The sequence below is a fragment of the Cnephaeus nilssonii genome, assembly GCF_951640355.1.
Source record: "Cnephaeus nilssonii genome assembly, chromosome: 17".
In the NCBI taxonomy this organism is placed as follows: domain Eukaryota; kingdom Metazoa; phylum Chordata; class Mammalia; order Chiroptera; family Vespertilionidae; genus Cnephaeus; species Cnephaeus nilssonii.
Window position 1 is genome coordinate 55,163,135 of NC_137088.1, and position 16,676 is coordinate 55,179,810.

General features: G+C 50.2%; 1 protein-coding gene across 2 annotated transcripts in view; it reads right to left on the reverse strand.

The window, feature by feature from the left end:
- Positions 1–5,676: 5,676 nt before the first annotated feature.
- EOGT (EGF domain specific O-linked N-acetylglucosamine transferase) overlaps positions 5,677–16,676 on the reverse strand; it is a 54,060-nt gene continuing 43,060 nt past the window's right edge. For both annotated transcript variants that reach the window (XM_079794843.1, XM_079794844.1), the window contains exons 14-16: positions 11,632–11,751; positions 9,192–9,294; positions 5,677–8,636 (exon numbers count right to left, since the gene is read on the reverse strand). In XM_079794843.1, coding sequence (XP_079650969.1) covers positions 8,490–8,636; positions 9,192–9,294; positions 11,632–11,751 — 370 coding nt within the window. In that variant the 3' untranslated portion in view covers positions 5,677–8,489. The remainder of the gene's footprint in view (positions 8,637–9,191; positions 9,295–11,631; positions 11,752–16,676) is intronic.

The window sequence follows — 16,676 nt, forward strand, 5'->3', positions numbered from 1 at the left end:
TCCTGGAGGGCACTTGCCTACTTACAACGGGCAACTCGGGGCTGGCTGCGGCAGGGCTTTAAGTCTCCGCCCGGCCCACCGCTCAGCAAGTGCATGCAGCCCGGCCCTGGGCCCAGCGCAGACGCTGCAGGAACAGGAGGGGCCCAGCCATGCTGTAACCACGGCTGCCCTCCCCCTGAACGTGAGCTCCCAGAGGTGCGTGTGTTCGCGCATCTCCACGGACAGCTGCCCGGCGCTGACTCAGCCGGGGGGGTGCAGCTTAGATGCTGGTGCCTTCACCAGCTGAGCGCGCTGGGCCGGGAGGGGAGTGGGTGATGCTGGGGAACACGCTCAGTGGGAGCCAAGTTCAAGTCCCACTCCCTGGAGGCCACGCCTCGTCTGTCTGGGCCTTCTGGTCTCCCCAGGTCTCCCCGAGGCTGTCCTGCTCTTAGCCTCTGAGCGAGCACCCCGAGTTACAGGCCTGGGCGACAGGCCTGGGCGCCTGTGGGATTAAAGGTGGCGCCTAAACAGAGGCTTCTCCAGTGCTCAGGGCAACCCTGCTTCCTACTGTCTCCTTTCTGCTTCCCAGCACCTCCTATTCTTCCTCCTGGACCCCTCCCCCCCCCCCCCCCCCCCCGCCGCCCGCCCCTGCTGTGGAGGCCTCTGGGTGCGGTGTTAGCTGTGATTGCGGTCCCCTGGGTAACCGCCCCCCCGCCCGGAGCTGCCCTGGGGCACAGCACGCCCTTCCCTCCAGGGCACCAGGCCGTGTATCGCTTGCCCACCTGCGTGGCTATCTGATCAGCCCGTCTCCCGGCCCTCACCCCTGCTTCCCAGCACATGGGATGACCAAATACATCGCACAACACTCAGGCGGATTCCCTCATAGCCCCATGCACAGATGGGAAAACTGAGCTCCGGGCGTGTGGCCACTCGGACAGCGCCGGGCCTGTGTGAGGCCGGAGCCTGGAAGCCCAGCCACGGGGAGGCCTCCATCACCTCCCATCCCTGCACCTGCACCGCCTCCAGCGCCCGGGCCGGGAGTCTGGTGGGAGGAGTGCATTACCCCAAGTGGCCAGGTCCCCGGGGCAGCCGCAGCCACCAGGAACTCCAAACCGCCCGCAGTGTCCTGGGCCACAGGGGCCCGGAGCGGCTGCAGGAACGGGGACACGGCCACCCCACAGCGGGCTCTGCCGGCTGCTTTCTCCCATCCACAAAGCAGCCGCAAGTGCTAACCTCGGAAAGCGGGGATGGGGTGAGAGTGGTTGGTGGAGGAGGAAACGGACAAAGAAAAGCAAAATAGAAGGTCTTTCCCAGCTGTCGGCCCTTTCCACCAGTTTGAAAGCAAAGCCACAAAAGAAGGGCGCCTTTTCCTGCCGGCACCTCGGTTCCGCCCTCGGGGCTCACTGCTGACACCAGTGGCCGTGGCCCGGAAGCTCTCCACGGAGGCTTTGGGGGGGGGGGGGGCGGGGAGCCAGGCTACTGGAGAGCATAGTGAGAAGGCAAATAGGGGCAGCTTTGGGGTTTCAGTGCCCCGGTGGCTTGGATCTCTGTTGGTGTCAGTACCTAGTTAAACAGCAATCTTACTTCCCCATTCTGACCGGCCTGGGTGGAGCTGCAAAGGCCACCCTGAGGCCCGCCACAGGAAGATACACTGGTGCACGTCAAACCTCCCCGTGGGCAGTTCCGGCTTCGGACCATTCAGGCCCTGAACTAGCGCGCTGCGCACTCAAGGTCTTCCTCTCCGATTCCTCTGGCGCCGCTGTCTTCTCCTGGGCCATCTGCCACACGACAGGGTCCGGTGGGGGGACAGGAAGGACCACGAGCAGGCGGGTCTGCACGGGGACCCCTGGCAGGCGGGGACCCCTGGCAGGCGGGGACCCCTGGCAGGCGGGCCCAATGCCAGCTGGGCGCTCTGAGCGGGGCCCCACGTAGGTGCTCTGCCCTCGCACCCTCCTGCTCATGGGACAGAGAAGCAGGCCAGTGACATCTGAACTGGAAGAGGGCCGCTGTCCTGTCCCCAGAGGCCGAACCACGAACACTGCGAAAGCAGCTGGGTAAGTGCCCTCCCAGGAAGGTGCTCAGTGTCGCCTGCTCTTTTTCTTTAACGACTCCGGGCGAAGGCCTCCGCTCAGGACTCACCCTTCCTCTTGCAGTGAACCGGCTCTCGCCCTCGCCCCCACCTCCTGCCCTGAGTGGGGAGGCTGCTCCAGGGCCTATGGCTCCCTTCCATTCGCCATGGTCCCTTCCCCCAGCCGCTCTGCACGTCCCCCTACCCCCATGCGGCCTCCCCCTGCCTGAGGCCCGTGCCCGCCCTGGCGCTGCCCTCCCCTCGCCCCGCCCTCGGCTTGGTTTGGGGCCCGCACCACCTGCCCGGGGCCTCCTCTGGGGCTGCCACCGTCACCCCCTTCATCTCACCCAGGTGCCTCGGGTCCAGCCGGCCTTTTCCCTGGCACCTCCGTTCGCCCACTGCACAGTGCAGGTTCCACCACGGCTGTGGGCATTTCCACAGAACTGTCCTTGCCATTCATTTTCCACATTTTTCTGGAAACTACAATTACTTTTTGCCTACCTGCTGATTGGCTGGATGGCCTTAAACCGGGGTAGGGAGATCTGGAGAAAAGCACGCGGGCAGTGGGCATGGCTGCCTGGGGCGGTGCAGCCAGGCGGAGGGAGGCCGGTTCAGGAGGGAGGCCGGTTCAGGCACGTGTTCGCGGGGATGACAGGGAAGCTCAGCCCGGGGCCAGGGACCTCAGCGCTCTCCAGGTCCCACCTGTCCCTGCAGAAGGGATCTGGGTGGGTCTTTTATTTACTTCACCTTGCAGCCTCCTGATTGGATAGCTTCGGCTCAGCTATTGATCTCTGGTCCAATCAACGGTGACCACGTGGCACAGCTGATTTAACTCACAAACAGGTGCATCTGGCTGAGCCTCTTCCCGGGAAAGCACTACCCCCCACCCCCACCCCACCCCAAGCAGCCGCCCCAGCAACGCCGGGCGCCGTGCAGCGCTGATGCTGCGGCTCCTGGAGAAAAGGATCGGGCGGCGAAGTGAGGTCGGAAGGAGCACAGCCACATCCACGCGCGGACGCGCAGCCGCACACGCTCTGCCTGGCTCCCTGAGGCCGCGCTCTGGGAGCAGCACTGGGCCTGCCCGGGCACACTCCACACGGAGCCTCCTTTATGCTGGGAGCGTCCTAGCTACCGCTGCACCGGCCGCCGTCCAACCCTCCGGGCATCCGCTGGTGCCGTTTGGTTCTGCGCAAACTGAACGACAGCAGCCATGCATATGCCAATACCAGAAGGAAATGAGCCCCTAAACATGACTGAGGAGCTACGGTGCTATGGATGACCCTAAAGTAAAGCTCCCACCCCAGGGAAATGGCTGCACTTCAATGGAAACGCACCCACTGCGCAGCTGCTGCCCCTGAAAATCAGCCTCCGGGGCTCAAATTCTCCGCACCAGGCGTGCATGCCCTGCAAGGACCCAGGTATTGGCTGCAGCTAAGGAATGTCACACTTCAATGGGGAATGTTTTTCCGTGATAATCTTCCTACTTTCCCTCAACCCAGGGATGGAAGAATCCTTCACACAGAAGCAAGGCCTCGCTCCTGGGGCTCAGGTCCCTGGAATCGGCGATGGGGTTATCGCACCAGGTTTCAGGCCACAGAGGCCATTTGGAAGGGCTTGACTGCCACCTCGCGGTCACAATGTGCATTGCCGTCCAAAGCAAGGGCCCCGCCATCTGTGCACTGCTCTGGGCCACTTGCTTGCTGGCAGGAATGTTTCGGACATTTTGTAATTTGCCCCAATAAGCTAAAACAGAAGAAAGATATCAAAGTTCTGGCAATAGCCGTTGGTTGGGATGGTTAATTTAAACATCTTGTTTCTCTGAGGCAATCGTACCTGCGCTGATTTGCTTACCTGCGCCTAGTTTCAGAAAAGCAAGTCTTCATTGACTGTTTTGAAGAAAACTATTTGTAACACCAAGAAGGGGCCTAACTCCAGGACTATTTGCTCTACTCCCTATTCCCCAACTATTCTCTCTTCTCTTTCCTTCTCTTCCTTCCTATGTCGCCTGTAAACTTCCCTTTAACTTTAAATTATTTTGCAAAGAAGTTCTCTCCAATCCATCTGTTACCTTCTAGCTGTGTGGCTTTGGGAAAGTTCCTTGATCTCTCTGTTCTCTACTTAAACGTCTAGTAGGAGAACAGCTTTTATATATGTTTATTTTTTTATTGATTTCAGAGAGGAAGGGAGAGAGAGATAGAAACGTCAATGATGTGAGAGAATCATCGGTCAGCTGCCTCCTACAGACCCCCACTGAGGATTGAGCCTGAAACCTGGGCATGTGCCCTGACCAGGAATCGAACCATAACCTTCTAATTCCTTCCATAACCTTCACTCATGCTGAAGAGGGTTAGAGCTGGCTTTGCGGGCCATGTGTTCTACACTCAACCGCTGAGCCACGCTGGCCGAGCAGATTTTATATTTTTAAAGATGGGGGAGCAATAAATAGCATGGGAGAGAGAACACATGGCCTGCAAAGCCAGCTCTAACCCTCTTCAGCATGAGTGAAGTTCACTGCGGGTCTCTAGTGAAGCCCACCCATCTAACTGCCAGGTGGCGGGCTGTGAGTGGGAGGCTGTGGGGGTGGGCTGTGGGTGGGGGGATATGGGTGGGGGGCAGGCTGTGGGGGGCGGGCTGTGGGTGGGGGACGGGCTGTGGGTGACGGGCTGCCAGCGGCTCACGGCCAGCTCCTCGCAGGAATCGCCTTGCCCTCAGGTCACCGCCCTCCGTGGGGATGGCTCTTCTCAGATTCATTGATCTGAGGGTCCCTGCCTCATTTGGGGACCCCTCTGAAGAACCACCCGCTCTCCCTCCCCTGAAGAGGCCTCCCCTGCTGCTGCCTGGCAGTTCAAGTCCTCCCTGGCCCACGCCCGGCCCCGGCCCCGCTCACAGGTGCAGATGGTGAGCAGCGCCCCCAGGAAACCTGCATCCACAGCTCCGTCCGGAGGCTGTTTCCGGAGAACTGGACGGAGACAGCCCTCTAGTTACTCCCCACACAGCGCCCGAGTGCCCTGTTCAGTCAGATCACCCTCCTGCTGAGCTCTCATCGGCACCAAAGCCCTGCAGGGACCCAGGACCTGGGCCTCAGCTCCTCTGGGACATGCCGCAGCCCCGCCTCCCGCTCGGCTGTCCTCTCCCTGATCGCACGGTGCCGTTATCTGCACGCTTCCTCCGTGGCCGCCTGCAAATCTTGTCTCAGATGTTGCCCGTGGGACTTCCCTGACCCTCCACGGAAGCCTCTGGAACTCCACCTCCCCGCAGAGCTCCACAGCCCTCCTGCTTGAGTATCCTCTGCAGACACATCGGCACCTCGCACATGCGTGTATTTGTTCCCGCCGTTTGATGTCAGCCTCGTCCCCAGAGGGCCAGCGCGGGCCCTCCCCGTCCTCTCCACTGTGTCCGGACCCCAGCACAGCCGTGCACTCAGGAGCTGCTCATCGCACCGAGGGGGCACACGAGGGCACGGAATGCAAGGTGTGGGCTCAGCCTGGGATCTTCAGGGAAGTCCCTAAACAGCATCTGCTTCTCTTCCACAGAGAAATGGGGACAACGCTTATGTCCTCCTTGTAAGGATTATGCAATACAACATTTGTGACAGCATCATATAATAAACTGCTAAAAAAATGTAAGGTATAATTTTTATTTAAACTGAATTCTCCATCATCAAGATACTTAATTTTTATAATCTAGACTTGGTGGATTGCCAAAAAGCAAGCATATAACATTCAGACACAGAAGACCTTGAAAATGGTCTGGTATTGAAATGAAATATATGAAAATTTATTCCAAAGCCATACCCCAAACCCCCAAATGTATAAACTATGAAATACATCTCTTTTAAAGACTTAGTAAAAAGAGCAGTCTTGACTTTGTAAATTTTATAACATTTAAAGGCCTCTTTTGCTACCATAAAAGTTCATTCCATAGTGTCAAATGTACTTAGTTTATATAAAACATATTCTCTTTAAATATAAAATATTCAAATATTATAGTTTTATTATAAAATTGTTCTCAATTTCTGAAAGTCTCACATCTATTGCTAGCAAATAAATAGAATCCCATTTCCACGTGCTTCTAGAATGAGGTAAGAAGATAGCTTTTCTGATGTTGATGTCTCCAACTAACAGTGCGACTCTGCCTCAGCTCCCTCTGCTCCCCTGGCCACACCCGGGAGACACGCTCTCTGTGACGTGCCCTCCGGCCAGGACTTGGGATCCTGCACAAAACACACAGCAATTCCACTCACTTACACTCATCTTGCCATTCTTTCCACACAACTTCAAGACCCAGATCAAAGCTACTGCTACAGCAGGGCACTGTTTTTTGCAGATGTTTTCATAAATATTCCTAACCTCCAGAAGACTGTTTCTAACCCTTTAAAGCGGGGCAGCAGACTTGTTCTTAGCCGGTTCAGGTTGCTCAGTCATTCCCTGTGACGCATTATTCTTTTCTTTAATAACTCTAAAACGTAAAAGAGTTCTTAGCTCTGCTGTAGTCTAATTTTAAAAGAAGACTTTAAAAAACAGAAGTCACCAGCCTCTAAATTAGACAAGTCAGATGCTAATAAAATGTGAACACCCCGTTTCGCAGTAAGAGAAGCCCATGATTTTCTACTGCAAAAGCAAGCTGATCAACAGTCAGAAATGAGTCCCGTTCCGATGGGCTGCACTTCAGACATGCTCTTCCGTCGACGGCACTTCCTATGGCTTCTTTGCGTTTGAAATGGATGATGCACACGTGTCTTTTTATAGGAAAGACTCTCCATGGGCTCATCTGCAGTTTGCACAAATACTGGAACACGTCCTGGGAGGGGGGGCACGCACGCAGGCACTGCAGCTGCAGCGCCCACGCTGGAGACCAGGGCTGGACAGACATGCTCCCAGCAGGAGCAGGAGCCGTGCAGGCCCGCTGGGAGGTGCCCAGGCAGTCCCAGAGATGTCCCGGTGTGCGGTCATCACAGGGAGAGCATCGTGGGAAGCCTGATTTGCGTATGAAATACATGACTATAAATTAGCACAGCAGAGATTCCTCTGGGCTCCTGATGCCTGTGACCTGCAGGCGGCCGAAAAGACACAGCAGGGAATCAGTGCGGGGTCTGGGCTCGGACAGAGCAAAGCTGATTTGCTTACAGCACATCTATCTGCAGGTGCGTCCTATGGCCTAGCACTGAGACTCGCACCTGTGTGGGGAGGGCTGAGGGGTGTGAGTGTGTGCACGTGCATGTGTGTGTGTGTGTGTGTGTGTGTGTGAGTGAATGTGTGGGGGTGTGAGTGGAGTGTTAGTGTGTGTGTGTGTGAATGTGTGTGTATGTGTGTGAGTGAATGTGTGGGAGGGTGTGAGTGGAGTGTTAGTGTGTGTGTTTGTGTGAATGTGTGTGTATGTGTGTGAGTGAATGTGTGTGAGTGGAGTGTTAGTGTGTGTGTGTGAATGTATGTGTATGTGTGTGTGTGAATGTGTGTGGGGGGTAAGTGGAGTGTGTGGGGGAGTGTGAGTGGAGTGTTAGTGTGGGTGTGAGTGGGTGTGTGTGTGGGGGGGGGGTGTGGGTATGTGAGTGTGTGTGTGTGAATGTGTGTGTTGGGGGGTGTGAGTGGAGTATGTGGGGGTGTGAGTGGAGTGTTAGTGTGGGTGTAAGTGGGTGTGTGGGTGTGGGCATGTGGGGTGTAAGTGTGGGTATGTGAGTGTGAGAGTGGGTGTGTGTGTGTGTGAATAGGTGTGTGGGTGTGCATGAGTGTGTATATGTGGGTGTGAGTGGAGGTGTGTGAGTGCATGGGGGTGTGAGTGTATATAGGTGTGTATGCGAGTGGGTGTGTGTGTATGAGTGTGTGTGTGTGAGTGGGCATGTGGGGGGTGTGAGTATGTGAGTGTGTGTAGGTGTGTGTGAGAGTGGGTGTATGGGTGTGTGTAAGTATGTGTGTGTGTGTGTGTGAGTAGGTGTGTGTGGGGGGTGGGTGTGAGTATGAGTGTAAGTATGTGCGTGTGAGTAGGTGTGTGTGTGGGTGAGCGTGGGGGTGTGTAAGTGTGTGGGTGGGTGGGTGTGAGTGTGGGTGTGTGCTGCATGCTTCCCTTTCCCACCACAAACAGTGCTATGAATAAATTATGACAAACAAAGGCCATGGCGAATTTACTCGACGTCATAACCAGGTTGGGAGTCTCGAGAACAGAACCAGGTACAGACTCTGAAGCTGAGGAAGCTGAGTCTTGGGTCCCCGGAGAAGAAAGGTCAATCCTCGGCGAGCCATGGCCAGTTTCTGGACTACAAAAAGGCATTTCAGTGCAAAAAGAGTATCTTGACAAAAAGCAGTGACACGAATGCCACACGAAACAGTATAAAGCCCACAGGGAGAGCCCTGAGGCCGGTTCGGTCCAGAAGTATCACCGGGCTGAGGAACACCGGCTGCCTCGCTGCGGGGCTGAGGGGAGTCCACCCAGCCCCCCGCAGCCGCAGTCACAGCTCGTCCCGTCTGCTCCTCCACGGCCACTTCGGGTGTCGCGATACGTGGGCTGCAGCCTGCAGGACAAGGTCCATGAACTCTTCGACGTCGAAAGAGTAGTTGGTAAACTTCGGATGTTCCCCCAGAGTGGGGTGGTGGCCCTGGAAAGGCAAACCAAACACGTCTGTAAGTCAGAGGACGTGGTTTTCTGAACAGGAAAAAACTACTTTACTTTGGCCAAAGCCACTGTCTTCATTCATGCTCTCCCTCGGAAGCCAGCAAATATTTTTTGGTAAAGTCCAAAGAACACATATTTCAGCTCTGTGGACCACAGCCTCTGTCACATGACTCAACTCTGCCATCGAAGGGCACGAGCAGCCAGACAACATATACACAGAGGGCATAGCTGTGTCCCAATAAAACTTTATTTGTAAAAACAGGTGAGGGGCCAAATTTGGCCTGCTGGTCTCCAGTCCGCTGATCCCTCCTATATGCAATTGAATAGCCCCTCTAGGCCCCAATTTCATGAAGGTTTCTTACTAACATTAAAGATACAGAGTGAATCTACCCTCTTCCTCCAATTTGCAAATATGAGTTACAACTCAGTGTTCCAGAGAACAATTTCCCTTTGAAGTTCAGCAACGGTGTTTCACATTCATAACGACACATGTCACACGGCCTGAGAAGCAAAAGCGGGCATTTCGCCATGCACTTGCCTTGTCCTGCGGAAAGACCTTGCTCTGCCTGCGCCAGGTGATGTAGTGGACGCCGCGGAGCCGGGCCAAGTCCAGGTAGCAGCGCTGGTCTCCACAGTTGTACCTGAGGCAGGGCAGCCACATGTGAGACTTGTCCGCAGTGTGTGCCCGGCCCACAGTTCTCTGGGAAAAAACACACCTCCCAAACAGGTTCTCGCAAAAGGTCGTGTACACAGTGAACAAGACTGAGGGAGTTTACAGGTGGACAACACAGGCTTACAGGGGTCAGTACGTGAAGCAGTTTATTGTTGTATTCTCATTTATTAATTACTAGAGGCCTGGTGCATGAAATTTGTGCGTGGGGGAGGGGGGGGAGGGGGCTGTGTCCCTCAGCCCAGCCTGCACCCTCTCCAATCTGGGATCCCTCTCACAATCCAGAACTGCTGGCTCCCAACTGCTCGCCTGCCTGCCTGCCTGATCGCCCCTAACTGCCTGCCTGATCTCACCCCCAACTGCCTCTGCCTGCTTAATCTTGCCCCCAACTGCCCTCCCCTGCCGGCCTGATCTCACCCCCAACTGCCCTCCTCTGCCGGCCTGGTTGCCCTAAACTGCCCTCCCCTGCCAGCCTGATCTCGCCCCCAACTGCCCTCCCCTGCAGGCCTGGGTCCTCCCCCAACTGCCCTCCCCTACAGGTCTGGTCCCCCCCAACTGCCCTCCCCTGCAGGCCTGGGTCCCCCCCCCCCAACTGCCCTCCCCTACAGGCCTGGTCACCCCTAACTGTCCTCCCCTGCAGGTCAGTGACCTTGGAAGTGTTATATATTTGGGTAGCACAGGAAGGCAGGCAGGCAAGCAGTTGGGAGCCAGCAGTCCTGGATTGTGAGAGGGATGTCCGACTGCCCGTTTAGGCCTGATCCAGGTAGGGTCTGGCCTAAACAGGCAGTCGGACATCCCTCGAGGGGTCCCAGATTGGAGAGGGTGCAGGTTGGGCTGAGAGATACACACCCCCATGCACAAATTTCATGCACCAGGCCTCTAGTAAATAAATAAATATCCTTGGGTGAGGATTAGCCAAAAAAAGAAAAATGCTCAAGGTCACTAATCATCAGAGAGATGCAAATAAAAACTAAAATAGGTATCACCTCACACCTGCAGAAATGGCTACCATCAATCCTATATAATAAAAGCCCAGCAACCATAATGGCATAACAACCAGAACCACCACTCAACCAGTCGCTATGAGGTGCATTAACCACCTTGCGGTCCCTCCCCATGGCCCACAGATTCCGATTGCAGCATGGCAAACGGAGAATCACGGGAAAATATATAGCCCAGCCGGCATAGCTGAGTGGTTGAACGTGGACCTATGAACCGAGAATCACAGGAAACAGGGTGGGTGGTGGCGGGGCGGGACTGGGGACTGGTGAGCAGGTGGAAGATGGCCCTGATCACAGGCTAGGCGTAGGGACCCTACCCATACACAATTTTGTGCGCTGGGCCTCTAGTAAATCAATAAAGGAGTACTGGTGAGGATGTGGAAAAGGGAACCTTAGTGCACTGCTGGGGGGAATGCAGACTGGTGCAGCCACTGTGGAGAACAGTATGGAATTTCCTCAAAAATTTTAAAATGGAACTGTCTTTTGACATAGCGATCCCACTTCTGAGAATATCCTAAGAATTCCAGAACACCAATCAGAAAGAATATATGCCCCCCTATGTTCATAGCAGCGTTATTTACAATAGCTAAGATCTGGAAACAGCCCAAGTGCCCATCAGTAGACGAGTGGATAAAAAAAGCTGTGGTACATTTATACCATGGAATACTATGCAACAGTAAAAAAGAAGAATCCCTTAACCTTTGAGACAGCATGGAGGGACCTGGAGAGTATTATGCTAAGTGAAATAAGCCAGTCAGAGAAAGACAAATATCACATGATCTCACTCACATGTGGAATCTAATGAACAAAATAAACTGATGAACAAAATAGATCCAGAGACATGGAAGCATGGAACAGACTGACGATTCTCAGAGGGAAGGGGCAGGGCAGGAAGAGATTAACCAAAGAACTTATATGCACATATGCATAACCTATGGACACATACAATAATGTGGTGAAGGCTGGGACAGGGAGAGGACAGGGTGAAGGGAAGCAAAGCGGGGCGGGGGGGGGGGGGACATCTATAATAGAGTAAACATTAAAAAAAATAGTAAAAAAGAAAAGAAATCACAGATTCACATCTCCCACTGAGACAGGGAAGAGCAAGTGGTTTGCTTGCTAAGTGAAATGGCATGCTGCAGCCTTCTCATTTTTAGTATTAGGCCTTTTTTCTTTCCAGATGCCTATATGATGTGGCTTCCCTGGAATGATTAAGTACTTAGCCTTTGGATGCGCTGAGCAGAAGTCTCAGCATGCATACAGAGCATCATGAGCTGCGGCAATGCAAAACCGCCCCGAATACTTACAGTTCAAATACAGCAGCCCAGTCCGGAAGGAAAAGTAAATGGGTAAGACCAGCTCCATGCATTCCAATAAATATATCCGTGTTATGGGTGATCCTTAGCTGATCTAAAAACCCAAGTTCCCTGTGAATATACAGAAGACAGATGGAGAGAACAAAGTATTAAGTCCAGTTGAGCTCAAGACTCATAGTAACAATATTTATACAAGTGTCTTTCCCAATTTAATTCACATTCCACCATGATCTTTTTGCCAATTTCAAGCCTTACTCCAGTATTTAATAACTTAATGAGTCAGTAATTGTACATTTCTCCCAAGTAAACACTTCTTTTTAAAAACTTAAATGCATTTATCTTAGAAGGAACCTTTTATAGCTCTCTTGAGTGGAAAACTAGTAACACAGGCCATAAACAAAATTGTAAAAATAGGTATAATCAGCCCTAGCTGGTTTGGCTCAGTTGATAGAGCATCGGCCTGCGGACTGAAGGGTCCTGGGTTCAATTCCAGTCAAGGGCACATGCCCGGGTTGAAGGCTCAATCCCCAGTAGGGGTGTGCAGTAGGCAGCTGATCAATGATTCTCTCTCATCATTGATGTTTCTATATCTCTCTTCCTCTCTGAAATAAATAAAAATATATTTTTAAAAATAGATATAATCAAACTAAAAAGCATTATTCAAATCAAGGTAGATATCATTGCAAGGCAACCCTCTAAGCCCATCTGCCTGCTCTTGATGAAAAGAGAAATTAGGGAAGGTTGAAGAGACACCAGCACAAACTGAAGACTATTCCCTGGTGATAAAGTGAGTTTTAGCAGGAAAATAATTCCTCCTGAGTGAGCTGACTTATTCTGAAGAACTAAAATGGTCCCAATACCACCTAGCATTTTCTTGCCTTTGCAACAGACAAATCCACAATTTTACGCACGTTAGGGTTGTAAAAGTGCCCTTTGAATTCAAGACGCTAAAAGATATGAAACGCTGAACTAAAATCAATGCCAAGAGATTAAAAATGGCTGCAGAGTAAGTGGATGCTGCACTGACATGCTCCCAGGACCAAACCGGAATTACAACTAAAATACAGAAAAACTTCCTGAATAATCAACGGAAGACTCTCTGGAGAGAACCTTGATAACAGAGAACAGAGAGCAGAGACCACATAGAGACTGGTAGGAGGGGTGGAGGCACGAAAAGGATGGCCAGGCTCCCACAGACAGACAGCTGAAGTTCTGGTGAGATATCTCAGCTGTGGGGGGTTCCCACTGAGAACTCTGGGATCTAATCCCCAAGCTGGGCCCCCAGCGGAGAGCACCAGAACTGAGAAGGGTACCCACATCACATCTGGCTGTGAAAAGCAGCAGGGTTGCTGTCTGCCAGGGAGAGATGGCTAGAAATGCAGGCATCATATTAAAGAGCCAACACACAAAATTCCCTGTGGAGCCACCCACCTTGCGCTCTGGCAGAGGGAGGGCAGAGTGTACTGGAGCTGAGTAAACAGAATCCAAATTGGGGGTTGTGGGGTTAGAACTCAGAAGTCAGACACCCCGGTTTCCTGTGCTGAGTCATTACCTCACTCTACAGAGGTCATCTTTCTCATGCAGACATTTTCTATACAGGCGGCCTTGCCTGGGGGAAGACAGCTGATCCACCCTATTGGAAAACACCTTGCCCCACCATACGGAGGTTCTGATGATGCCCATTAAGAGACTGAGAATAACAATTAGCCTCCAGGCAGAAGCAATTGCCTGACCCTGTTGAAAAAAAAACTCTCAACACACCTGTGGACAATTGCCTGAGGGCAATTCAAGATGGAACCTTATCAGTCTATAGGCAGAGGCTGTCTCTAGAGGCTTTGAGTCTTTGCCTGATCTAATTAGTCAGAAACAGCATTTGACACTGTCCTGCACTAGAAATTGAGAGGTGTAGCAGATCTACCTATTACATAGTCACAAACCCAAACAGGCAGCCAAAATGAGGAGACAAAAAAACAACCCCCAAATGAAAGAAGAAGAGATAAATGAAATGGTGATAAGAAATTTATCTGGGCCCTAGCCGGTTTGGTTCAGTGGATAGAGTGTCGACCTGTGGACTGAAGGGTACAGGGTTCAATTCCAATCAAGGGCACATGCCTGGGTTGCTGGCTCGATCCCCAGTAGGGGGCATGCAGGAGGTAGCTAATCCATGATTCTCTCTCATCGTTGATGTTTCTGTCTCTCTCTCCCTCTCCCTTTCTCTCTGAAAGCAATAAAAATGTATTTAAAAAAAAAGAAATGTTATCTGATACGAGTTCAGAATAATGATGGTAAAATGCTCAACAGTATGAGAAAAGATATAGTAACTATGAAAACAGAAATAAAGAATGGCATAGCACAAATAAAGAACACATTGGAAGGAGATTAGGGGAATCTAAGGATCGAACCAGTGAATTATAAGACAAGGTTGGCCCTAGTTGGTTTGGCTCAGTAGATAGAACATCGGCCTGCAGCCAAAGGGTCTCAGGTTTGATTCCGATCAAGGGCATGTACCTTGGTTACAGGTTCCTCCCTGGCCTGGGCCCTGGTCAGGGCATAACCAATTGATGTGTTTCACTCACATCGATATTTCTTTCTGTCTTTCCCTCTCTCTTCCACTCTCTCTAAAAGATCAATGGAAAAATATCCTCAGGTGAGGATTAACAGCAACAATAAAAAAGAAGAGAGGGTTGAAAAAAATCATTCAATCAGAGAACCAAAAAGGAAAAACAATTACAAAAAAGGAGGACAGCTTAAGGGAGCTGTGGGACAATGTGAAATGTAGCAATATTTGGACAGTAGGTATGCCAGAAGAGGCAGAAAGAGAGAAAGGGGGAGAGAACATGTTTGAAGAAATAATGGCAGAAAACTTCCCTAACCTGGTAAAAGAAAAAGTCATGCAAGTCCAAAAGGCACATAGAACCCCAAGCAAGAAGAACCCAAACAGGCCCACACTCAGACACATCATAATTAAGATGCCAAAAATTAAAGACAAGAGAGAATCTTAAAGGCAGCAAGAGAAAAGCAAACTCTTACCTACAAAAGAGCTCCCATAAGGCTGACACCTGATTACTCATCAGAAACTCTACAGCCAGAAGGGAATGGCATGAAGTACTCAAGGTAATAGAAAGCAAGGATCTGAAACCAAGATTACTATATCCAGCAAGACTCATTCAAAATAGACAATGAAATAAAGAGCTTCCCAAACAAAATAAAAAGGGCTAAAAGGAGCACATCACCACCAAGCCAGCATTATAGGAAATGCTAAAGGGACTGCTGTAATGAGAAGAATTAAAATGGCAATAAATAAGTACCTATCAATAATAACCTTAATTTGCCCTTTCTCTATAATAAAAGTGTCAGAGATAAAAGAAAATTAGTGAAATGTATATGAAAAAAATAAAAAATAAAAAATAATAACTTTAACCCTTTGCACTCGCTTGCTTTTTTCATCGAGCTGCTACCGAAGCTAACCATGTCGAGTAACACTCGACATCCGAGTGCAAAAGGTTAAATGTAAGTGGATTAAATGCTCCAATCAAAAGACATGGGGTAGCTGAATGGATACAAAAACATGACCCAACTATATGCTGTCTACAAAAGACCCACCTTAGAACAAAAGATACACACAGGATAAGAGTGAAGGGATGAAAAAAACTTGCCATGTAAATGGGAAAGAAAAAAAGACTGGAATAGCAATATTCATATCTGACAAAAAAGACTTCAAAATGAAGGCCATCACAAGAGACAACAAATGTAACTACATAATACTAAAAGGATTAATCCAACAAGAGGATATAACCCTGATAAACTTCTATGCACCCAATATAGGAGCATCCAAATATATTAACCCTTTGCACTCGCTTGCTTTTTTCTCGATTCCTTTATTCTAATGCTAACCGTGTCGAGTCACACTCGACATCCGAGTGCAAAAGGTTAAAAATAAACAAGGAAACAGCAATCCTAAATGACACTCTAGATCAGATGGAACTAATTGACATCTTCAGAACATTTTATCCCAAAGCTATGGAATATACATTCTTCTCAAGTGCACATGGGACATTTTCAAATATAGACTACATGTTAGGACACAAGCTAAGTCTCTACAAATTCAAGAAGATTGCAATCATATCAAGCATCCTCTCAGACCACAATGGTATGAAATTAGAAATCAAATACAATAAAAATGCTCAAAAACAATCAACTACATGGAGACTGAATAGCATGCTATGAAACAATTCACAGTTTACCAAAGAGATCAAAGGGGAAATAAAATAATCCTCGAAACAAATGAAAATGAACACACAACAATCCAAAATCTATGGGACACAGTAAAAGCAGTCCTGAGAGGGAAGTTCATAGCACTACAGGCCTACCTCAAAAAACAAGAAAAAATGGTAATAAGTTATCTAACACTACAACTTGAAGAATTAGAAAGAGAAAAACAGGAAAAGCCCAGAGTAAGGAGAAAGAAGAAAATAAAGAGCAGAAAGGAAATAAATGACATAGAGACTAAAAAAAAAAAAAAAAAAAGAAAGAAAGAAAAAGAAAAAGAAAAAGAAAAAATACAAAAGGTCAATAAAACCAAAAGCTGGTTCTTCAAAAGGATAAACAAGATTGATAAACTTCCAGCCAGGTTTACCAGGAAACAGAGAAAAGACCCAAATAAACAAAATCAGAAGCTAAAGAGGTGAAGTAACAACTGACCCAAAGAAATACAAAGGATCATAAAAAAAAATACTATGAACAACTTGATTCCAACAAACAGGACAACCTGGAGGAAATGGACATAATCCTAGAAAAATACAACCTTCCAAAACTCAATCAGGAAGAACCAGAAAACCTGAATAGGCCAAAAACTACTGATGAAATTAAAGCAGTAATAAAAATAATTCCCAGCAAACAAAAGCCCTAGTCCAGACGGTTTCACAGGGGAGTTTTAGCAAATACTCAAAAAACTAACACCCATCCTCCTCAAACTATTCCAAAAATTCAAGAGGAAGAAACACTTCCAAACTCTTTCAATGAGACCAGTATTATCC